General features: G+C 45.8%; 2 protein-coding genes across 3 annotated transcripts in view; one reads left to right on the top strand and one right to left on the bottom strand.

Moving 5' to 3' along the window:
• Window positions 1-13,762, top strand: part of DTL (denticleless E3 ubiquitin protein ligase adapter) — a 45,021-nt gene extending 31,259 nt beyond the window's left edge. Inside the window, exons 12-15 of one of the 2 annotated variants that reach the window (XM_075925149.1) lie at window positions 2,844-2,933; window positions 6,041-6,170; window positions 9,636-10,495; window positions 13,029-13,762. In XM_075925149.1, the coding sequence (XP_075781264.1) occupies window positions 2,844-2,933; window positions 6,041-6,170; window positions 9,636-10,495; window positions 13,029-13,097 (1,149 nt within the window). In that variant the 3' untranslated portion in view covers window positions 13,098-13,762. Of the gene's footprint in view, window positions 1-2,843; window positions 2,934-6,040; window positions 6,171-9,635; window positions 10,496-11,937; window positions 13,005-13,028 lie in introns of those variants that run through there. The other variant, XM_075925150.1, reaches the window with a different exon arrangement.
• A 136-nt stretch (window positions 13,763-13,898) lies between these two features.
• Window positions 13,899-24,918, bottom strand: part of LOC142828014 (uncharacterized) — a 119,371-nt gene continuing 108,351 nt past the window's right edge. The window contains exon 3 of the transcript XR_012902915.1: window positions 13,899-14,295. The gene's annotated coding sequence lies outside the window, so the exon portion shown is untranslated. The remainder of the gene's footprint in view (window positions 14,296-24,918) is intronic.

Below are 24,918 nucleotides of genomic sequence, written 5' to 3' on the forward strand. Positions count from 1 at the left end.
CTCTCACCAGCTGTTTCACCTCTAGGAGTAAAATGCTTATTTGTTCTTAGAGCTCACTTAGTCCCTTGCCTTTCTGTCAAGACTGCCAACAGGGTTTTAATTGTGAGGGTGTGTTTTTTAGATGTGGCTGTCAAGTCCAGGAGGAACTGGACTGAAGCCACCAACTTATTTCACATAAGCTACTAAATAATTGTCAGACAGTAACAATTTTTATTCATAAGCTTCAGAGGAGTTAGTCTGTAACTGGAAAAACTTAAAAAACAACACATAGTCTAGCAGTACCTTAAAGACTAATGAAACATAGATAATATCATGAGCTTTTGTGGGTACAGCACACTTCTTCAGATGAATGGAGTATTAAAAGTCCAGTTGCAAAATCAGTAGGGGATGGAGAGGGAAGAAGGAAGTGAAAAAATTGTGAATTGGGGTGTTCATGTTACATGAAGGTACAAATTGTTCTTAAATACCCATGTTTGGTTGGTTAAGTCATTAGGATGTGGAAAGTCATGTGCTAGCCAGGCAATGTCTTTATTCATACTTTTGTGAGGGGTTCCAAACTTGTAAATCAAGTTAAGTTCCTACGCTTCCTTGTGTACAGGCAGTCCCCGACTTACGCGGATCCGACTTATGTCGGATCCGCACTTACGAACAGGGCTTTCTCGCCCCGGAGGTCAGGACGAGAGAGCCCCGTTCGTAAGCTGTTCCGGTGCCCCTGGTGGAGACCGTCTCCAGCAGACCTGGGGCACCGGGCGGGTTCCCGCGCTTCTGAGGCTTTGCCAGAGCAAAGCCTCAGAGGCGCGGCACCCCACTGCCGCTGCGGCTCTGCTCCCCGTGTCCCTGGTCTGCTGGGGGGGGGGGGCGCGCAGCTAGTGTGCTTCCCCCCCCCACCCCCCTCAGCAGACCAGGCTTTTGTTTTGGACTCTGGGGCAGAGCAGCTGTGGCGCTGCCGATTGGTCCTGCAGCGCCCGCTCTGGGCACTACTGAACCAGCCCGGCAGCACCCCAGCTGCTCTGCCCCAGGTCCTGATTCAGCCGCTGCTGGTCAGTTTCAGCAGCGGCTGAATCAGGACGCCTGGGGCAGAGCAGATGGGGTGCTGCTGGGTTGGTCCAGTAGCACCGAGGAGCGGTGCTACTGGAGCAACCCAGCAGCACCCCAGCTGCTCTGCCCCAGGCGTCCCCAAGTCAGCTTCTGCTGAAACTGACCAGCGCTGACTACAGGAAGCCCCAGGCAGAGTTGCTCTGCCCCGGGCTTCCTGGAATCAGCTGCTGATCAGTTTCAGCAGCAGCTGACTTGGGGACGCCTGGGGTTCTTAAGTTGATTCTGTATGTAAGTCAGAACTGGCGGTCAGTTTCAGCAGTGTCTGAATCTGGACGCCAGTTCCGACTTACATACAGATTCAACTTAAGAACAAACCTACAGTCCCTATCTTGTACTTAACCCGGGGACTGCCTGTATTTGGCTTGTGGAATTGGCCTGAAACAACACAGTGACTTAGAGATCCATTAATGAGTGTCCAGGCAGGTTAAAGAGTTCTCCAACAGGTTTCTGTGTTGCCATTTTGGATATCTGATTTGTGTCCATTAATTCTTTCCCATAGAGACTGTCCAGTTTGGCCAGTATACCTGGCAGAGGGGCATTGCTGGCATTTGATGGCATAGATCATATTAGTGGATGTGCAGTTAAATGAGCCCCTGATCTATTAGCTCATGTGGTTGGGTCTAGTGATGAAATTGCTTGTGTACATGTGTGGGGAGAGTTGGCACTGGGGCTGATTGCAGGAATGGGTTCCTGGATGATTATGATGGAGATGTGTTGCATGGTTACTGGAAAGAATTTGTTTGTGGTTCAGGGATTGTCTTTAGGCAAGGATTGGCCTTTCCCCCAAGACATGTGAGAGTGAGGGGTCATCTTCCAAGATAGGATGTAGATTGTTGATAAAGGGGTTTAAGTTGTGCATTGTAGGTGGTAAGTGGAATTCTATTTTCTTCTCTTGGCCTGTTTTGAAGGAGTTCATATTATAATGTGAAATTGATTTCTGCCCTGCTTTCAGCCATTCAGTGCCATTATTTTCAGTAAATGCACAGAGGCTGTAGTGAATTCTTGGGAATACGTGATATCTTCAAAGATTCAGTAGAACCTCAGAATTACGAACACCCCGGGAATGTAGTTCATAACTCTGACATGTTTGTAACTGAAAAAAAGCCTTATGTTTGTTTGTTCAAAAGTTTACAATTGCACATTACTTAATACAGCCTTGAAACTTTACTAGGCAGAAAAAGAATGTGGCTTTTAATTGTCTTAATTTAAATTAAACAAACACTGAAATAGTTTCCTTACCTTGTGAAATCTTTTTAAAAAAACTTTTCCTTTTATTTTTAGAAGTTTATTTTAACAGAACACTATACTATATTTGCCTTTGTTTGGTCTCTTCTCCTGCCTGACTGCATACTTGTGTTTCCAAATGAGGCATGTGATTGACTGGTCAGTTCATAATTCTGGTGCTCTTAATTCTGATTATATACTTTACCTAGGCTTGTAGCTAAAGCACAGGCATTAAGGAGGTCTGTGTTCTTTTCTCGACTCTGACATAGACCTTCAAGCATGATCTTAAGCAGGAACTTCTAACCTTTTTGTGTCTGCAGTCTATGTAAAATGGGGAAAATACTTGCATACCTTGGAAAGGTGTTGCGAAGCTTATTTAATTATAAAGTGCTTTGAGATCCTTGATGAAAGACACAATAGTCTTCTACATCAGCAGAGTACAGCTTTTCTTAGTGAGGCTCATGATGCAGAAATCCTTCTAATTTTAAATTGTGGATTTTTTATTTTATTTTATTTTTAAGATTTCTGATCCCCATCTTCCTCCCATGATGCTCCTTGGTCACTCTCAAGAGGTTACATCTGTTGCCTGGTGTCCTTCAGACTTCACTAAGGTTAGTTTCTTTAAATAAATAAACAAAACACCCTGTTTTGGAATTTCCTGTGAAATGAGGGAAGGAAGGACTAGATGTGACCACAATAGTGTGTGTTTGTTTGTTTGTTTGTTTTCAAAACTTGAGGGGTGTGTTTTGACCAGGGAAGGAATCTTCTCCAAATGGAAAGTCTTGTTGAAAACCGAATGAAATAAGTGAACTGACTTGCTTCTAGGGATATGAATGTGTACCCATCTACACGGTTAACCAATGAGCTTGAGGGAATTGTTGACATGGGGAGCAGGGTTAAGGGATCAGCCTAGCTCCAAAACAGGAATAAGCCCTTCTGAAATTGTGATACTCTATAGGACTCTTTGGATTTCTTATTGGTAATTTCATTTGTCCCTCTGCCCACCGTTGTTAATCATTAGTTTCTCTAGGCATCACAGAAGGCCTGCAGGAAGACTTTGAATTAGGTTTTGGTAGGGGCTTTGTAGACAAGCTGAAGAAATACTTTCCAGTTATTGAAGATGGCATAGGAATTGTCATGCTGGATCAGACCCGTGTTCCATCATGTCCAATTCCCTGTCCATAGTAGCATGGGAGAAACAAACAAACAGGACATTGGTCCAGATTTTAATGTAACAGGAGCCAAAGTCAATTCAGAAATTAGTGGTGGTTAGGCAGATCCTCAAATGCAGGGACAAGAAGCTTCAAGTTGATGCAGAGGGGGGAAGCAGCCAGTGGAAAAAGAGTGGAAGTGAACTGGTCTGAATCCCAGACAAGGAAGACAAGCCTACCAGTCATGTTGTTAGGGCTGATGTTGGTGTTGAGAGAGCCAGAGAAAAGGTGTCTTGATTTTTGTGAACATTGGCCATAGCTCTTCCTTGTAGTGCTTATTCCCAGGCGAATCACTGTACGCATAGCACAAAGGGAGATCAGTATAAATTCTGATGTTTATTGGGCAGGTTCTGCTGATTACAGGCAGTCCCCAAGTTATGCGGATCCGACTTATGTCGGATCCGCAGTTACGAACGGGGCCCTTCCTCTCCCTGGTCTCAAGCAGACCAGGGAGAGGAAGCAAAGCGGCGGAACACGCGGGCAGCGGACAGGGCTGTCCGCTGCCCACGCGCTCCGCGGCTTGGCTCTGCTTTGCTGTCCCCCCCGTCCTCCCCGTCCCCCGTGGCGGTCCTGCTGCCCTCGGGCTCCGTAGCTTTGCTTTGCTTTGCTCCCCGTCCCCCTGGTCTGCAGACCAGGGGGACGGGGGGGGGGCAAAGCAGAGCAAAGCAGAGCCAATCTGTGGAGCGCGCAGTCAGCTGACAGCCCAGATGCGTCTGGGCTGTCAGCTGGCCGTGTGTTCCGCCGCTTTGCTCCCCGTCCCCCTGGTCTGCAGACCAGGGGGACGGGGAGCAAAGCAAAGCAAAGCCACGGAGCCCGAGGGCAGCAGGACAGCCACGGCGCGTCTGGGCTGTCCCGCTGCCCCCCTGCTCCGCGGCTTTGCTCCAGACACCTGTGGTACAGCAGCTGGGGCGCTGCCAGTTGGTCCCGTAGCACCGCTCTGGGCGCTACTGGACCAACCGGGCAGCACCCCAGCTGCTCTGCCCCAGGCGTCCTGATTCAGCCACTGCTGGTCAGTTTCAGCAGCGGCTGAATCAGGACGCCTGGGGCAGAGCAGCTTGGATGCTGCTGGGTTGGTCCAGTAGCGCCGAGGAGTGGCGGCGCTACTGGACCAACCCAGCAGCACCCCAGCTGCTCTGCCCCAGGCATCCCCAAGTCAGCCGCTGCTGAAACTGACCAGTGGCTGACTACAGGAAGCCTCTGCCCCGGGCTTCCTGGAATCAGCCGCTGATGAGTTTCAGCAGCAGCTGACGTGGGGATGCCTGGGGTTCTTAAGTTGAATCTGTACGTAAGTCAGAACTGGCGTCCAGATTCAGCCGCTGTTGAAACTGATCAGTTTCAGCAGCGGCTGAATCTGGACGCCAGTTCCGACTTACATACAGATTCAACTTAAGAACAAACCTACAGTCCCTATCTTGTACGTAACCCGGGGACTGCCTGTATTTGAAAGCGCTACATGCTATTAATATAAGGATCTGCTGTACCTAAACTTTAGCTTTGTCTCCTGCTTTCTGCACCAAACACTAATGATGTTGGTGGCAAAGACTGCTTAGTGATGCAGTCCCTGTCCAGCATGTATTTTGTTCAAATACTGCCTATTTTGAACACTGCAAATATTTGTCCCCAAGCAAGGGAAGGTGAGGAGTGAAAGAAGGAGCATTGGATGCCGATGCAAAGAGAATGTCTAAACTACATCCCTCTGTCGAAAGAGGGATGTAAATTAGGCAAATCAAAAGCACAAATGAAGCGGGGATTTAAATATCCCACACTTCATTTGCATAATCACAGCGCTTTTTCAAAAAAGGGATTTTCAAAAGTGAAAGCGCCGTCTAGACGCAGTTCTTTCAGGGGAAAAAACATACAAAAAATGAGGAGTAAAGGGGTTTTTTTCCCTGAAAGAACTGCATCTAGACGGCACTTTCACTTTTGAAAAACCCTTTTTCGAAAAAGCGCTGTGATTATGCAAGTGAAGCATGGGATATTTAAATCCCCACTTCATTTGCACTTTTGATTTACCTAATTTACATCCCTCTTTCCACAGGCGGATGTAATCTAGTCATAGCCAAAATGAATTAATATCTTCTGCTGTCTGTTTCCTCTTGGAACATGAGCTTTGGATTGCGTTTGGATTTCTGCTATGATTTGCTGAGTACTGAAATGTCAATAAACAAATATATTGACACTCGTGGAGCAAATGGCTGCTGCCACAGAATCTTCCCAAAACAAAGCATGAGACTGATTTCTTTGCCATAAAAGGGATAGATAGAGGCTTTCTCCTGTCAGGTCACATTCAGGGGGAAAAAGATCATTGTTTTTCCTCTAGTACAGTAATGAGGTAGCATGTGTTTTTTGCTGGCAATTCCTTTATCTTTTTTGTTAGCGGCAGAGAGGACTCCGTGCAGAACACTTATTGGTACACAAGGCTGAGAGTAGCAACTTTCTTGGATTGATTTGCCAGTGACTGTGGGTCTTGGCTTCACAGTGATCTAACCTACTGATTTATGCTGTAGATCACCACATGTTCTGATGACAACACTGTGAGGATTTGGCGCTTACAACCTGACCATACCAAGAGACTAGCATCCAGCAAAGTCAGCTTGGTAGGCTGGGTCTGTCAGAAGAAACCAGAAGAGCAAAATGGTGAGGCTTTTAAGGTATTCTGTCCCCCAATATAGGAAAAGGACGTCAGAATTCTGTGCATTTACTAGTTTGGCATAAAGCTTCTACCTGTTTATTGAAATGTGAATTAATGCACTTGCCTAGACCTGACATACCATCCAGCAAAGGTATACAGCCCTGGAACTTGGAAATGTTCCTCTTGCCCAGCAGATGAATTTCATTGAATAACATTGACTTCCTGATTTTTTGTTGTTGTTTGTTTTTAAACAAAACAAAGCACTCCTTTTCTACAGGACAATGTGTCAACATTCCGGAACTATATGCACTTGCTTTTAAACTTCTAGAGCCCAGTAGAAATGTAATCTTCATTTGACTCTGTCTTCAGTACAATATGGAAGTACTTACTGTAGGACCCAGATATGCGCAGTTTAGAGATGGGTCCCTAAAATGCACTTATTCTTTCACCACTGATGTGTGTACATGGAAATCTATTCGCCATTATTATAAAATAAACTAGTAACATACCATAGAGACTCCTTGCCCACCAACTTGTTAGATATAGTTGTTAAATGCTATCCCCTTCTGGAAAGCCTAGAGGATCAGATAGAGTTTGCACTATGCACTGATTGTCAGCAGATTTGGGTTCTATTAGACCAAGCATGTCAAGCTTTGGTCTAGAACTTAATTGTAAACACCCAGCCAAAATCCTGATGAAGGAAATGAGGACTCCAGTGCAGCCTCAGCTGATCCAAACCACTGCAGGAGTACAATCTCTTGAACATGTTCCAAACCATGTGCAAGAAGTCCTGGATCAGAGAGCTCACTTAGTTTGTGTTGAGCATGAATTGGTATACAGTTGAGATGGAAAGCTGAATAAAGCACTCAGAAAAGTGGAGTATTAAGATTGTATTTCTTATGCAGCTTTAAAATTTGAACCAAAAATGATTTGAGACTAGCTGGTTGCTGTCATTTCCTGTGTTGGTCTATCTCCTTCTACTCACTTTCCAAAGGAGTTTCACCTTCATTGTGGTAAATACAGCTGGAAGGTTTCATAATCCTCCTGACCGGGATAACAAAATTAGCTTTTTGCCTGCTTGTAACAGTCTTGCAGGAAACTTGCAGGACAATAGGTGAGTAACTGCCAGCTCTTTCCCATAGTTGCTCCCAGCACACACATACATGCTTCATTTCATTGAGCTGTTGAGAAACTATTTCACATTTTATTCCCTGAGAAATAAATATGGACAGTAGTCTTGTCAAGAAGCTTGAAAACCCAAAGAAGCCTGTATCCTGGATATTTACAAATTGATCAATTGAATTTGGCAATTACTCTAGGAAAAAATACCATTTCTCCTTGTTCTCTATGCATTAGAACAACCCAGGAGGGAAGAGGAAGCACACAGCTCTTGTGTATGCAACAGCAGGCTTCCTGCTGACCTTGGTTCTTTGAACACAAAACACATGGTATTAGAATCCAGAAACTATCTGCAAACTGATTCATAGTTGGCTAACCAAATAACATTTCAGGATTGCTTAGATAAAATCTAGATTGCATCCTAGCCATTTAAACAGAACAAATTGTGAACTTGTGGCTGCGTGTTGACTGTTGACCTGCCCTGGGCGTGCAGCAAGCACAGCTTCCTTCTCTTGGGAAATTAATGTATGTAAATTTGCTGTCTGATAGTAATTTCTCTACACTTTATGTAACCATAATTGTTACAGCTAGACTGTCTCATGAATCTGTGATTATTTTTTGACTGTTGAAGCCCATAATGTTGCTGTAGAAAATTGATAGTATAAGAGCAAGAGAGACATTCTACTGTTGGTGTATATTATGCATTTATCTGTCTGACACACATCATTCGACTGGCATTTTGGAAGAGGCTTGCACTCAGTGTTAAAAGTAACAGCCTTGCAGAAAGTCAGTAAGTGGTAACAATAGCAATATGCTTGACTTGTTAACTGAGTCTGATGTCTGAATATTTGACTGATGCACAAACTACTACAACAAAGCTTGATATTTCTGTTGTTTCCCAACATTGGGAATGTAGGCATTTGAATCACAGGCTACCTTTCATTATCCCCATTAATTTAGCATGTACATCAAGGTAGCTTCAACTTTTCCAGAGGCAGTGACCATAATACATTTTTTCAGTCTGTGTCATGTTTGTGGACAGTGCATCCTCTTTCCAACTCATCACCCCATATTTCCAGTGTATGACTTTGCAGCTAATTGCTGGAGAAAGGAGAGGTTGCTGGGATCACTACTACCCTTCATACATATCTAAGAACTTACATTTAAGCACAACCAATTCCCCAGCTGATTTAACACAGTCCTGTAAGTGTTCATTAAAGCCAAAATTAAAAGACCAATTCTTAGAAGTAACCCTGCTATGAGTTCATAATAACTTGCTTCAGTCTGGACTAATAAACGTTCAGAAAGGAACAAGTGCTTCAAAGTGGTTGACATTTGCATTCTACTCTGTTTGATCAGCACATAAATTTAAAGTGCAGAGACTGTATTGGGCAATATTATGTGAAGGAAGGATATGAGTCAAAAAAGCTTATGTATAGTGTGGTGTTGAGAAATTATGTAGGTGTTTACACTATGCATATTTCATAAGCAAGTACAGCATTCTAAAGAAAATGGCATTTCATTCACACAAGACTTCAGCATCCCAATTAAGTACTTCATTTTATAACAGCTAATGCTGAGAATTAAGAGTTTCAGACTAAATCTCTGGTATGCAGAAAATTGCTCCTTGGTGAAACTGTGTGCTTAAGGAAGCTAACGTGTTTTCTTATTTACTTGTACCACCACAAGTTAAAGGCCAAAAAGGTTCCTTTGGATGCATGACATTTTAGCATCTGAAAAGGAGACATTGGACACACACTAGTGCATCTTCTCTTGAAGTAAAATCTCTTTTAAAAAAAAAAAATGATTTCAATACATGTGCTATATGTACATGGAAATTGCTTATTTAAAAAAGATTTTTTTTGTCATGGCAACCAATTCATCAGTTACTTTTGTCTTCCTTGGAATCTAAGACCTCTTACAAGATGTGAGGATTTCTAGGCTGTCCCTTTTCACTGTATATAACTGATTGCTACCCAGTAACCTTTCTTGCAGAATACTCTCCAGGAAAAGCATAGTAATCTTACTGGTGTATGAACATCAAAGCCTATTTGGGACAATTATCCATAATGGAGAGCATATGGCCTGTGAGGAGAGGCTGAGGGACTTGGGCTTATTTAGTCTGCAGAAGAAAAGAGCGAGGGGGGGATTTGATAGCAGCCTTCAACTTCCTGAAGGGGGTTCCAAAAAGGATGGAGAGAGGCTGTTTTCAGTAGTGACAGATGGCAGAACAAGGAGCAATGCTCTCAAGTTGCGTGGGGGAGGTCTAGGTTGGATATTAGGAAAAACTTTCACTAGGAGGGTGGTAAAGCACTGGAATGCTTGACTGTTTTTTGTTTCTCTTCCACCAGTGCGACCAGCTACACACAGTACTCCTGCAAAAGACTCCATGGTGGGTAGCCCATGCATTTCTTCACCACGGCCAGCAGCTTGTGCTCCCAGTTGTGTTGGGGACCTTCCTCGGTCTACCAATACTACAACATCCTCTCTCAAAAGCCCAGCAGTCAAGGCCCACACTCCAGCCAAGCAAAGCGAAGCCATATCAGGCTCTTCTCCCAAGCCAACATCTTCCTCCAAGATGTCTATTAAAAACTGGGTTACCAGGACTCTGTACTTTTCTCCACCAGCAATGGGAGCAAAGACGCCTTCTCCAAGAAAAGCCCTGGCAGCGGTGTCTCAGGATTTTCCAAAGACAGTTGACACTCCCATATCACCACTCTCACAGTTTGAAAAGCAAGCCAAAAGAAGGCTGGAGTCCAGCAAGGGAAATCACATGGGAGAGAAGTGTCTAAAAGGCTGCAGTTGTGTGACAGAGCTGGACCCAGTGGCTAAAAAACCCAAGCTGGATTGGTGCTTCTTTGCAGCAGGCCAGAAAGCCAGTATTGAAGACTATCTGAGCCTTGCTGAGTTGACGACTGGAACTGAAGGCTATGGCCAGAGCCCAGAGGAACCATCCCTTCCTGAAAGCCCACTTAATCAGGCAGGCTTCCAGAACCCCCCTCGTCCTTTAAGGAACTCCTGCAGGAAAGGGGCTCATGTTTTGGACAAAGAGAACAGTTCACCTGGCAAAAAAAACTGGCTGTCTGCAATGGGAGAGAAGCTGAAGACTAGCAAGGCCAGTAGTCTGAAGGCATCAGGCAACAGCCCCCCATCCTATCGGAATCCCAGCATAAGACAAAAAGCAGCAACTGCAGCCAGTCCACCAGGATCTGTAAGTACACTAGGCATAGCTATAATGGTAGAGAAAGGACTGAATTCTGGGTTCTGGTCTCTCCTTGATGTGTGGCACAACTCCCATTTGCAGGGAGTTAACCTGTGCATGAAACGGTACATCAGACTTATTGCTTTGAGGGTGGGGAGCAGGGTAGAGAGGAAGGAAGGGAAATCTGATATAAGCAGCCTTAGCATCTCTGCCATACAGGGTAATGTTATCATTCAGTGCCATCCATAGTCTCAGCAGGGAGAAGCAGAATCTTCGTAGATCAACTGGTGTTGCCTATCTGCAAATGTTTCAGAACAGAGTAATTGGTAAATGCTTGCAGTGTCTATGGCACTGGCACTTACAGTGCAGTTCTACTCTAAACATAATTGCAGCATCTCACCTGACAGGTCTGCTCCTCACATGTATTCATACCCATATCTGCTCACTTAGGGTATGTCTACACTACCCTCCTAGTTCGAACTAGGAGGGTAATGTATGCATACCGCACTTGCTAATGAAGCCCGGGATTTGAATTTCCCGGGCTCCATTAGCATAAGCGGGGAGCCGCCATTTTTAAATCCCCGCTGCTTCGAACCCCGTGCAGCGCGGCTACACGGGGCTCGAACTAGGTAGTTCGGACTAGGGTGCCTATTCCGAACTACCGGTACACCTCGTTTCACGAGGAGTAACGGTAGTTCGGAATAGGAACCTAATCCGAACTACCTAGTTCGAGCCCCGTGTAGCCGCGCTGCACGGGGTTCGAAGCAGCGGGGATTTAAAAATGGCGGCTCCCCGCTTATGCTAATGAAGCCCGGGAAATTCAAATCCCGGGCTTCATTAGCAAGTGCGGTATGCCTACATTACCCCGCTAGTTCGAACTAGCGGGGTAGTGTAGACATACCCTTAGTGACATAAATTGGGCCCTACTTGCATTCCAGACACAACCCAGCTTTTAGAGAAAATTAGCTGCATTTATGTTTGTTACAATTCTGGGGCTAAATTCTACCCTCTGCTACATCTGTGGAAGACCCACTGAAAAGAAAAGGGTTGTCCAACTTCAGAAAGTAGAATTTGCCTTTAGAACTCACACTCCCTTGTGTTGTGCAAGAGGGCAGGAACCCAGCCTGACTTGCCGGTCCTTGGGTGAGTTTGTAGATAAACATAAAAAATGCCTTGCATGCCAATCATTTTAACTTAACATGCCAACCGATTCATTGAACCAATAGACATGGAATCCCATAGTCAGAAGACTGCTGAGCTGTATTTATGCTAACTGAGGTATGATTTATACTAACTGAGGTATGATTATTACAATCTTTAGTTATACTAAAATTTGAAACCTGGTGGTACAATATAATTTGTGCTGCAAATTATCTTTCAAACTGTCATAATGGCTTTGGCTTATCATGGTGGAATTCCTTCCCAGTGACTTAAGTTTTGTCTTGCACCAGCACGTGGGCTCATTCAGACTGCTAGCAATACAGGCCATCCAGTAATGGTACTTCAGAGGCTCAGTCCTTTCATGAGTGAATGTAAGCAACATCCTCTAGCTCTACCACAGGTTATTGTTCTTGATACAAGTGAAAATCTAGTATGACCTGCATAAAGCAGGCCATAGATGATCATGACGCTCTGTGCCCTTAAAATCTAAGAAATGCTGTATCTGGTTCTCAGTAAAAACTAGAGCCCCTGGTGCTTCTCATAGAGCAAAACAGTAACTTCAGGGTTTTAGCAAATGTTTCCTGTCACTAAAGAACATCTGAATGTCCTAGAAACCATGCAAGTTATTGCAAAGGACATAACGTTTACCCCCTTAATAGTAGGTTACTTGGCATCTCCTCAGGGTAAGCAAGCTGTTGCAGTTTTGGAGAGAAATTTAAAAGACTTAGTTTGCTGTTTCTTGAGCTCTTTTCATCATTGGCCAGTGTATAGTAAAGCTGAGAATAAACTCCACAGTCCTTTTCCCCGAGTGGAAATGGGGAGGTGGGTGTTGGTGGGAGCCCAGGCCCACCCTCTACTCCAGTTTCCAACCCTGTAATAGTATCTGCCTGTGTGAATCTCAGAGACCTGCAGCTCCAAGACCCTTGGGCTACTTCCCCACCCCCCATACCTTCCTTCTCTCTGGTTCATCCTCCTAGTGTTCAGTGGTTGTCTCCTTTCCTCCTACTCATAGCAGAATCTTCCTCCATCCTCTCAGCTACATGCATACCCCAACTGTAGGCAAAGCTTCTTTCATGGCCGGCCTGAACTGGTTTTCTTAATTACCCCTAGGTGACTCAATTAGCCTAGGCTGGCCAGACTCTTCAGGCCTGGTCAGTTAGCCCCAGGTGTACCACTACCACAATTTTCCTCTGCTGGTTCTAAACCAGCCCCTACCAGTCATCCTGGGAACAGATCTCCTCAGTCTGAGGCTTATATATCTCTCCTCCACTACTTTTCTTTTTATAGCCTTCTGCTTTGACCCTGTCAAACTTAGAATAAGTAGGTGGTGATATCTACTGTCAAATACAAATTTTTTATGCTTGACTTGAATCTCTTCTAGGCTACAATAACTTCAGTTTCCATGAGGAAGATCTGCACATACTTTCATCGAAAGTCACAGGACGACTAGTGCCATGTGCTGCATTTGAAAGGAACTGTAGCCCTGACTGTTGACAGGTCACTGGTCTTACCAAGAGTGACTTTAGCGACATGGAGGGAGAAGGATGCTAGGATTAGCCAATGCATTGTTGGCCCTGAATAAAGTGAAGTTGAATGTTTTTATTCTCCTGTTCTTTAAATTCTTTTATAAAATATGTTACGCTTTGTAGCCTCAATTTAGCTCAGCATGAAACACGCTCAAGGCTGATTAATGGAGACTTATATGCCATTATCATGAAATAGGTGATAGATTTTAAAATACATGTTTTCTTTAACACATCACCCAGTTAAATGTTCCCCTGTGAGTTCTTTTTCATGTGGCATCTTTGAAATGCTCTAATTATCTTTGGAAATAGCATCATTGATATGTGATGTTAGCATAGTCAAATACCACTTGTTGGCTGTTTGTTTTATTATATCTAATCTTGAAACTTGTGCTTAAGAGCACTATGCAAAACTCTTTTTGATAGCATCTGAATAGAGATGTCTGTGGAGAAACTGTTGTTGCAGATAGACAGGAGCCACTATTTCTGTTAAAATATCTACAGCTTGTTCCTCTTGTATAGCAGTTCAACAAAGAATCTTCTAAATGTCAAAATCTTTTAACTTCCTGTAAATACAAAACATTTTAATGTTCCAGTGTCCTTCTGTCTCTTTTCTAGTGGTGCATTTGGTGTTTTCAGGTTAAGAAAAAATACAGGATAGCTAAGAGAATACTCTCCTTTCACCTCTTAAATTTGCTGCTTTCCAAACTTCTGCCTCTGCTAGCCCAAGGATACTTATGATAACTTTGTAACCACAAAGAACATGTCTGTCAGGGCTGAAAATGTAATTGCTTCTTTTAATCAAATGACTGCAAGCTTGGTTAGAAATTATCAGACTTTAATCTATCCCAAACAAAATTGGCTTTAGGAGAAAGCATTCCACATTGTCTTACTGACTTTTTATGGATGTAAATTGTAGCATAACTGTTATAATGTTGAAGTCAGGAAAAAAATAAAGTTTAGGTTGCAATACTAATATTAATGCTTAAAAGGCTTGAATTGAAGGATAATATATATAATTAGGCAGTGTGGATATGGTAGGTTGTCCCAAATGAAGTCAGGATTCTGCAGTTGAAGCTCTTTGTCACCAATGCTGATTCTTCACAATGAAACATCTTGATGGCACTAAAACGTAATGAAGGGATGATGAGGTATAATGAGCCAGACAGAATTCAAATAGATATGGTACACCAACGATGACTGACTGGTTTAGTAGAGGAATAACTGAAATTCTAAGGTCTCTATTTTACAGGAGGTTAGACTAAATAATTTTATAGCCTTGAAAATCTATCAGAGTCTATTTCAAGTCTCATGATTGCAGATGTACTGAATGTTGTTTAAGGGAATAGAAGACAATTAAGATCACACTTCTGTCTGAAACTTTTGCACCTGAAGAAGTGGGTTTTGCCCACAAAAGCTCATGATATCATCTCTGTGTTTTGTTAGTCTGTAAGGTTCTACTAACTAGACTATTTGGGTATGGCTAGACTGAGGGGGTGGGGTTTGGGATACTTCTGGTATCCCAAAAAAACTCCGCCATATTCAGGAGCATTTACTCTTGCACTTTTTTTTTTCTTCTTCTAAAGAGCAAACATGCTCTTTCAGAAGCCCCCGTACTCCTCGTTCCATGAGGAAGAAGGGGACTTTCGAAAGGGGATTTTCCCAAAATTTGGCCCAGTCTAGATGAGTAGAATTTCGGAATATTCTCTTCTGACAAAAGTATCAGAAAAAGATCCTCGCAGTCTAGACCAGTGGTCCCCAACCTTTATGGGCTTCCGGGGGCGGGGCCACTCACGCGCCGGGGGCGGGGCCGCACGTCCTGGGGCACGCCAGGGCCGGGGCCGCCCGAGCCCCTTGTGCCGTGGGTCCGGGGCTGGCGCCGCCACCCGAGGTGCGCGCCTGGGGCCAGCACCGGCGCCGCGCGCCCGCATGTGCCCCAGGGCTGGGGCCACCCGAGCGCCGCGCACCAGGCGCCGGTGAGTGTCGCGTGCCTGGGGCCGGCGCCTCCAGTGCGCCGCGCGCCGGGGGGCGGGGCCAGCCCGGGTTGTCGACAGGCGCCATGGCGCCCGCGGGCACCGCGTTGGGGACCACTGGTCTAGACGAACCCTTAGTTGTTTTTTAAGTTTTTCCAATTACAGACTAACTCAACTATCCCTCTGAAGCTTCCTCTTCTGGGACTAACTCCTTAAGTAAGGGTTTAAGTAATCTATCCTCTACTCCACAACGGATTTTTTCATGAGGTAAAAAGTGTAAATGAGAATTACTTGGCTCAATCTTCAGTAGGAAGGTGAGAGCCCTTCCCTTTTCAATGGCAGCTCCACACAGCTTCTTACTCCAAACACACACAATCAATTTTGCAAAAAATATGAAGACACAAAATGTAACTCAATCTGTTATTCTTATGTAGTCAAAGTGGCACAGTCTGATCCTGATGTAAAGCTTGTCTCCAGGGGAATAGGAAAGGAAGCATTGGTATGAATAACTGGGTTCGTGATGTAACAGTCTCTTGTTTTCTGACTGCGGAGACTTGCATAATGTGGTTTAAGACAACTTGTCTTTACCTAGGGCATCTGCTCAACCATTTCACATGCAAGTCACCTGTGACGGGGCGAGCAGGCCCCGCACTGCGGAGCTGGGAGTAGCCTAGGCCCAGCTGGCTGAGCAGGCCCCGCCCTTCCGGCCCTGCTGGGCATGCTCCCAGCAGAGCCAGTATATAAAGACTGAGGGAGCACAGAAAGAGGGGAGGCAGCCTGAGAGTAGAAGGGCCCAGGCTGCAGCCCCGGTGTTCCTGCGGCAGCTGAAGCCAGAGTGGTAGGAAGCAGCCCAGGGCAAGGACTTACACACCAAGTGGGGTTTGCATTGGCTGGATTCCCCACCGAGCAGGCAGGAGCAAGAACCCCTGCCTACAGGGCCCTGGGCTGGGACCCAGTGGAGAGGGAGGGCCTGGGTCCCCCTACCACCCCTTTCCACAACTGGGGCAAACCCGCTGGCCAGGAGAGACTTTTTCCGGAGCTAGGCCGCAGAGACCGTATATACCCTGATAGAGGGGCCTGGACTTGGGGCTAGTTCTGGTAGTACCATGTATGCCCTGAGAGAGAGGCCGGGACTTTTGGGACTTTGGGTACTGTATATGCCCTGAGAGAAGGGCCTGGACTGAGACACGGGCCAGTAGAAGGGGGCCGCAACCCCTGTCAGGGGCGTACCCCTTGACATCACCCAACACCTGAATTCATTTGCCTGTCTGGAAAGACCCAAGTGTGTTTCTAAAACATGTTTTTCACCTACAGGATCCCAAAATACTCTTTAGCTTCACACTTTATAAAAATTAAACTAAATAAATTATTCCAAATTCTTAGTATTGCAGCTCTCCTCTGCTCCCCTCAGCAGTGCTGGCTCTCTTCCCAATAGTCTTATCTGATATGTCTTGCATTCTTTACCATCTTTTTTTATGCGGGGAATTCTGCAGATGTCACAAATCCAGTCTGAATTGTCTGGCCTCTTAATTATTCCTTGTTTATTCCTCTTCTTCAGTGGAGCTTGAATTCTCAGAACTGTACTATTATTGTACATTTGGTGAATATTTGTCAAATGGGGATAGAGCATGAATCCGGTGATTCATGGTGCTCCAGAAGTGCTGGGAGGGAGTGAGAGTAAGAAGTGAGGGTTTTTGGTGCTCCAGTGCACGAAAGGCCCATGGGGGAGGAGGGCAGACAGGGAAACTGGGCTGCAGGTAGAGCCCCAGTGGACTGCATAAGGGCTGCAGGTTGCCCACCACTGCTATAGAAAGATCCTATTATTGCAAGATTCTGAAGATAATTGGATTTTTATGGCTAGAAAAGACCATTATGGTCATCTAATCTGACATCTGCATAACACAACACCCAATCATGTCTGGATCAAATCCATAACTTCTGCTTGAGCTGTGGCACCTCTTCTAGAAAGATATACAATCATGATGTAAAGACAGCAAGTGGTGGAGAACCTGTGAGGGGCAAGAAAAGGGAGGACGGGAGCTCAGGGATTGGGCCTTGTTAACAGGCATTTGCCAATCTCAAGTGTATACTGTCAGTTTTTGAATTTATTGTGTTAGTCTATGGAAGGGTTGGGCAAAATGTGGGCTGGGGACCAGATCCACCCCACCATGCCACCAGATCCGACCCACAGACCACCCTGCCAGGACCCTCAAGCATATAGCTGCATGGTTTAAAGTTCAGTCCCTCAGGATTTCAGCTCTGGAGTGGGGGGTGGGGGGGTGGCTTCATATGATCTCCCCACCCTGAGACCAATCCTTCAGCTCCTAGTGGCCAGAAACAATCAGCCAATCGGAGCTAAGAGATTGGTCTGGAGGATGGGAGCAGTGCAAGTCTCTTCCCCTTCAGGAGCGGAGAGCCAGGTGGCAGGAGCAGTCTGCAGTTTTAAGTGATATGGTGCTGCAGCAGACAGGGAGCCCAGCCTGCCTTGGGGGGCTGCAGGCTTAGGTAAGCACTTCCTAGCCAGAGCCTGCCACTGGCACCCCTGCCCCTCAACTCCCTTCCCCAGGTCACCATCCAAACCCTCTGCCCCTGCCTGCCCCTTGCCACAACTCCTTCTCAGACTCTGTTCCCCCTCCTACACCTATCCACAAGGCCAAAATCCTCTCTTGCACCCACACTCCCTCCCAGACCCTGCACCCCATTCCCCCTGCCACAAGTCACCACCCACACCCTCTGTAGTCTGCACCCCCTTTTCCCCTTTGCTCAGGTCACAGCTCCCTCCCAGACTTTACACCTCCTAGTGCCCCTCTCTCAGGCCAGAATCCTATCCTGCGTCCATGCTCCCTCCCTGACCCTACACCCCAATCCGCTGACCCATGTTACAACTCCCTACCTTTGCCCAAACTTCTTCTTAGATCTCACAGTCTCCTGCACCCCAGTCCCTTACCACGTAAGCCCTTCTGTGCCCAACCTCCATCCCAGACCCTGCACCCTCTCCACAGAAAAGTGCAGCCCTTGACCAATTTCCAAAATCTTGGAGTGGCCCTCTGCCAAAAATTATTGCCCACCCCTGGTCTACAGGACCTTAGTTTAACATTTGCTTTCAAACAATTGCATTGGTGTGTTTGTAAAATTGCATCTCTAAACATCATCCCGCCCTCACAGGCTGCTGTCGGATATTGAGGCGCCAGTTTGATAGTACTACATAGGGCCCCATAAATCCTAAGGATGTCCTGACCTGAGGGCCCATTCTTCTCCTCTGCCATAATACCACTGCAGGAATGCCACTGGCATAAATGAGAAGGAGCTGCTGGCAGGTTTCCTTGGGGGTCCTATAGCTTGGGAATTGCTGAAAAAGTACAGGAGATGAATAGTTAGTGTCATTTTAGCTATTCAGTTGTCTGGATTTTTTTTATTTGAATCACAGACCACATAGCTGCAGTATAGTTGCATGGGAGGTCTATTGCCCACGTAATTAATGCTAAAGGTGCTCAGAGTACAGAGATAAGTATGCCCTTTAAGATGTATATATCTCAATAAGTAAAGGCCAAATTGACCTAGCAGAATACAGAATTCTTCTGTTGCTTACAAGACTTGTGCCTATACAGCAAGACATTCCTGTTATTTATGGCTCTCAATTTCCCAATTTTTCCATCATTGCAATAAAACCTCACTTTGGTTTATTTTTGTTATTCTTGCAGAAGGTATTTTAACTTGCATCTATAAAATCATTTAATGGTAATCAAATAAATCCACCGTTCTCTGCAATACTATAGGCCAGGTTCAGGTTCATACTGTATGTTAGAGCAATGACAAATTAGGCCAGGCAGCCTTGCTATGTTGACATGTGTTTAGCAAATATTGTCACACCACATTCTTGAATTATTCAGTGTCACCATTATTTTTGTCACCCTGCTTGGCTATGCTGAGGGAAGAAGGGGAGAGTGTTTACAAAATGTGATTATGAAATCCAATGGGTTCCAGAAAATACCATGTGACCCATTACAAAATAAAACAAGCCCTGATTTGCTTGAGCAGGCTCTCCATTTTGCTGTAGGTGCATTTGCTGTATACAGTAAGGGTGGGTATGTAACAAAATTAGAAATGTTGCAACATCAGAAGCTTAAAGTGCAATCATTAAGATGGGAGTCATGAAGCAATTGGGGGGTATCCGGCATTCATTGAAGTAGACAAGAAAGATGCCTGACCATGCAAGAATCAAAATAAAGTCAACAACAAATTCTTATGCAAGTCCCAGGTAAGAAAGTGGACAATAAAAATCCCTTTCACGTACTTATTCCAGGGAAGCTGCATGGGTTAGCAATAAGAGCAAGGGAGTAGAAGGCATGATGGTAGTAGCTGTTTCTGTGTCTGACTGATCCCTGTGCCTTGGCCTCACAATCTGTGAACTGGACAGAGATTGCTATGTGAAAGGTACTATGCAAGTGCAAAATATCAAAGCACAATTCAGAGGAACAAGACATTAGGAAAACATCCTCCAGCTGAAAAGGAATTTGCTCAGATGTAACAATTTGTCCCTGAGCTCTGATCTACATTAGGAGTTATTTCAAAATAACTCCCCTTATTTTGAAATAACAGGCAGCGCATGAATGTGGATGTTCAGCTGCTTCTGTTTCAAAATAATTGATCTCCAGAGGCCTTTCACAGCTGCACTTGTGGCCATTCTGGCCACACCTGACAACTCCACTGCTCCCTTTCTCATGCAAAGACTTCCTGCAGCTTGTTGCTTTAAAAAGGGCTTGTGGCACATGCAGACTTCAGCTGCACTGGAGTCATGGTCGATCCTAGTGCTCCCTCTGAGCCCCCCATGCCTACCAGCGCTCCTGCAGCACCCTCAGCTGGCCAGGGACACAGACAAGCACCAACCTTGACTGATGTGGAGATCCTGGATCTCACTGAGGTCTGGGGTGAGGAGACCGACCTCCAGGATCTCCGCACCAGAAGGTGCAACTCTGAGGCCTATGGCCAAATGGCAGCCAGCCTGGTCGAGAAGGGACATACACAGACCCTCCACCAGATTCACATGAAAATTAAAGAGCTCAGGCAGGCCTACTATAACGCCAGGAAGCAGCAAGAATGCTCTGGGGCAGCGCAGCACACGTGCCACTACTATGAACATCTGAATGCCATCCTGGGAAGGCTGCCAGTCACCTCCCCTCCTCCTGTCATTGTCAAGTCCAGTTAGGACACACCTGGCATCATCCTCCACGCGGGAGGGGTTGTGGAGGATGAAGAAGAGGTGGAGCACGCCAGCTAGTCGATCATCCTGCAAGCCAGGAACTGCTCCTCACCCTGGAGCCAATCCCTCCACTCCCAGGATGTCCCCCAGGCATCAGACAAACCCAAGAAAGGCACTTCAGGTGAGTTCCATATCTTTCCCTATACACATGAAGGGGCAGGCAGTAGGCTGTGAGGGGCTTGCATTCCTTGCTTGGCCTACTCAGCCTGGGTGGATCACACAACAGACTTTGCACATGAAGCGACAGTCTGGAGCACTCAGCTCCCTGATGCTCTCACACAAGTACCCCTCGCTCCTTCTCACAAGGTTCCTGGAGAGGCCTACCTTACTCCAGCCTTCATGGTGGGACACCTTCCCACAACAAGCCACCACTAAGGAGGCTGGAGTCATGGAAACAACACAGCAGTGCTGCAGATGGCACAGAACTGGACACAATATTCCAGATGTGGCCTTACCAGAGCCGAAAAAAGGGGAATAATCACTTCTCCGGATCTGCTGAGAATTAGGGTGCTCCTCCTAATGCAACCTAATATGCCATTAGCTCTCTTGGCTACAAGGGCACACTGTTGACTCATATCCAACTTCTCAGCCACTGTAATCCCCAGGTCATTTTCTGCAGAACTGCTTCCATTCGGTCCCCAGCCTGTAACAATGCTTGGGATTCTTCTGTTCCAAGTGCAGGACTCTACACTTGCCGAGTTGAACCTCATCATATTTCTTTTGGCTCAATCCTCTAATCTGTCCAGATCACTCTGGACCCTATCCCTGTCCTCCAGCAAATCCATCCCCTCATCCAGGTCATTAATAAAGATGCTGAACAAAACCGGTCCAATAACAGATCCTTGGGGCACTCCACTAGAAACTGACCGCCAACCTGACATCGAGCCATTGATCACTACCCGCTGGGCCCAACAGTCTAGCCAGCTTTCTATCCATCTTACAGTCCATTTATCCAATCCACACTCCCTTAACTTGCTGACGAGAATGTTGTGGGAGATCGTATCAAAAGCTTTGCTAAAGTCAAGGTATATCATATCCACTGACTTTCCCATATCCACAGAGCCAGTTACCTCATCATAGAAATTAATCAGATTGGTCAGGCACGACTTGCCCTTTGTGAATCTATGTTGACTATTCCTGATCACTTTTCCCTCTTCCAAATGATTCCTTGAGGATCCCCTCCATGATTTTTCCAGGGACTGAGGTAAGGCTGACTGGTCTGTAATTCACTGGATTGTCCTTCTTCTCTTTTTTAAAGATGGGCACTACATTTGCCTTTTTCCAATCATCTGGGATCTCTCCCAATCTACATGAGTTTTCAAAGATAATGGCCAAAGGCTCCGCAATGACATTTGCCAACTCCCTCAGTACCCTCAGATGCATTAAATCCAGGCCCATGGATTTGTGTATGTTTAGCTTTTCTAAATAGTTCCTAACTTGTTCTTTCCCCACCAAGGGCTGCCCACCTCCTTCCCATACTGCGTTGCCTAGTGCATTTGTCTGGGAGTTGACCTTGTCCGTGAAGACAGAGGCAAAGAAAGCATTGAGTACTTCAGCTCTTCCCACATTATCTGTCACTCGGTTACTTCCCTCATACAGTAAGGGCCCCACATCCTCTCTGATCACCCTCTTCTTGCTAACATGCCTGTAGAAACCTTTCTTGTTATCCTTCACATCTCTTGCTAGTTGTAATACCAATTGTGCTTTCGCGTTCCTGTTAACTCCCTTGCATTCTCGAGCAATATATTTATACTCCTCCCTAGTCCTCTGTCCAAGTTTCCACTTCTTGTAAGCTTCCTTTTTGTGTGTAAGTTCACCAAGGATGTCCCCGGTGAACCAGTTGGGGAAGCCCTTGGTGGCGAAGCCATTGACAATTGTGTTGATGTTGCCCAGAGTGATTGCCCTCCGCAGCAGCACATTGTTGAGGCCTTGGCTACCTACAGGAGCACAGACCTGACTGGATTTCCCTACACTGAACTGTTTCTCGACAGAGCAGTAGCTGTCTGGCTGTGGCGAGCTTCCAGAGGGGTGTGGCAGGTCTCTTTTAGTGTCCTATCACTGGAGGCCAGGGACAAGCCACTTGCAGAGCTCCAGGAAGGTGGCCTGCTGTATGCAGAAGTTCTGGAGCCACTTTTGGTTATCCTATTGCTGCAGGACAATATGGTCCCACCAGTCGGAAGCGGACTACCTCCACCAGAAGGGGAGTTCAATGGTGTGCAGTGGGTTTAGGGGCATCTGCAGTAGCAGGAGCACCAGGATCTAGGTGAAGGGGTCCTCCAGCTGGGGCTGATGGTTGTCCTGCTGGAGCAGCCCATGAAGTGTGGATGAACTGTGCCATGGGGTACAGCATGGGGCCCATGAGCATGGCACTGCTTTGCAGCAGCTCCAGCACCATGATATCAGTGCTGTGGTGTCCACAAAGATAACCAGAACATATGGTATGAGTTTGGTGTCCCGTGAAGGGGGAGGCAGTGGAGAAGTGGTGTGTGAGAAGTCCGTAGAAAGGAGCCCCTGTAAGCACCTGTCTCAGCTTGCCTGACCGAGCAGCCACAGGAGCTTGTCTGCTCTCCTGGTGCCCCTCCCCAAGTGCTTCTGGGAGCTCTAAGTCTGAGGCAGGCTCCAATCAGTGTGGACGCGCTAATTCAAAATAATTCCGAGCTATTTCCATGCTGCCTTTTAGTGTGGACATGCCATTTTGATTTTATTTGGGGAGTTGTTATTTCAATTTTACCTATTTCAAAATTATTTCATCGTGTAGACATACTCTGACAGACTCTAGAGCAACCATAGCAACACAACTGTCTATAAGAAAGGAAATAGTAGCAATAAAAATGACTTAATGTTATATAGCATTGGTTTGGGTGGAAACATGTTGAGTATTGTACCTAAGTTGTAGTTATTTATAATGTTGTTGTGGCAGTGTTGGCCCCAAGATTAATTATTAAAGAGACAAAGTGGTTGAAGTAATGTATTTTATTGGAGCAACTTCTGTTGATGAGAGACTGAGCTCTACAGAGCTCTCCTTCAGGTTATAGTGACAAATACTTGCACGTTGTAATAGGAACCTTTTCTTCCTCCTTGGCTGAGATGGGCCTATCTCACTTTTGCATTTATATAAGATATATATAAGATACACTCTGTCCTATCATGTGCATTCCTGAAGCTACAGATGTACCAAGGGCAAAAGCTGCTCCAAACTATCTTTATGTGAAGAGACCATTTCTAGGGTAAGGATGTCTAGTATTCAGAGTGACTCATTTCTTGGCATCTCTGCCAACAAAGTTGCTACTTAACTGTGGCACAGCAATTGGTTTGTTTTTTGTGAGGTAGACATGTCACTTGAAACCTAGTCTAGGCCGAACCTTACTTCATGTGGCCAGCAGATGGTAACTTGTTCCAGTCTTCTTGGAGCACCTAGTTTCCTAACATCTAATTTTAAATAAGGCTTTCAATACCCAGTTTCAGCCCCCATGGCTTTGTTGCCATGCTTGTATGCCTCTGTATACTTTCTAATTAGGGCCAAGTTTATAAGAAGTTCTAATTCAATCAAGTTTACAAATACCACATTTACATTTCATAATATACTAGAAATCCTTACCTGTGTGTGATGGGGTAGATGTGCCCCGCACTGCAGGAGGGGCCTAAGACTCTGTGGGCAAAGGAAGTCCCACCCTTTTTCCCAGACTGTGCATACTGGGAACCCAGGGTGGAGGGTTGTCACTCCTGTGAGCTCAACACGTTTCGGCAGGAAGCCCCGCTGATCTGGCAGTGAAAGCATCCACTGCCAACAGGGCCCTGAATTGGGACCTTGTGGAGCAGGAGGGCCCGGGTCACCCTACTTCCCCACCCTACGGTTCTTGTCTTCTTAACGGGGGAGGGGGACACTTACAGGGCCTAAGGCCTTCAGGCCAGAGAGTCTTCCAGAAAGAGACAACTGTGTTTGGGACTAGGCCTGCAGGGACACATTATCCCTAAAATGGGGAGGGATAGCTCAGTGGTTTAAGCAGTAGCTTGCTAAACTTAGGGTTATGAGCTCAATCCTTGAGGGGGCCATGTAGGGATTTGGGGCAAATCTGTCAGGGATGGTACTTGGTCCTGCTGTGAGGGCAGGGGACTGGACTTGACCTCTTAAGGACCTTCCAGTTCTATGGGATATGTATATCTCCATAAGAAAAGAGGGAACAGTACTTTTTGGACTAGGCCTATAGGGCCGTATTTACCCTAAGAGAGGGAACAGTACTTTTTGGACTAGGCCTATAGGGCCGTATTTATCCTAAAAAGGGGGATTCATATTTTGGGACCCTACAGCCCTTGTAAAAAGGGACGTCATCCCTGCCTTTGGGGGCCCCTAAACTATTGGCTATGTCTAGACAACATCCCTTTTTCGTAAAAGGGATGTAAATTAGACATCGCAATTGCTAATGAAGCGGGGATTTAAATCTCTCCTGCTTCATTAGCGTAAAGATGGCTGCCACTTTGAAATAAGGGATCTTTCGGAAAAGGCTTTATTTTCCA

Source organism: Pelodiscus sinensis, chromosome 3 (assembly GCF_049634645.1).
Source record: "Pelodiscus sinensis isolate JC-2024 chromosome 3, ASM4963464v1, whole genome shotgun sequence".
Taxonomy (NCBI): domain Eukaryota; kingdom Metazoa; phylum Chordata; order Testudines; family Trionychidae; genus Pelodiscus; species Pelodiscus sinensis.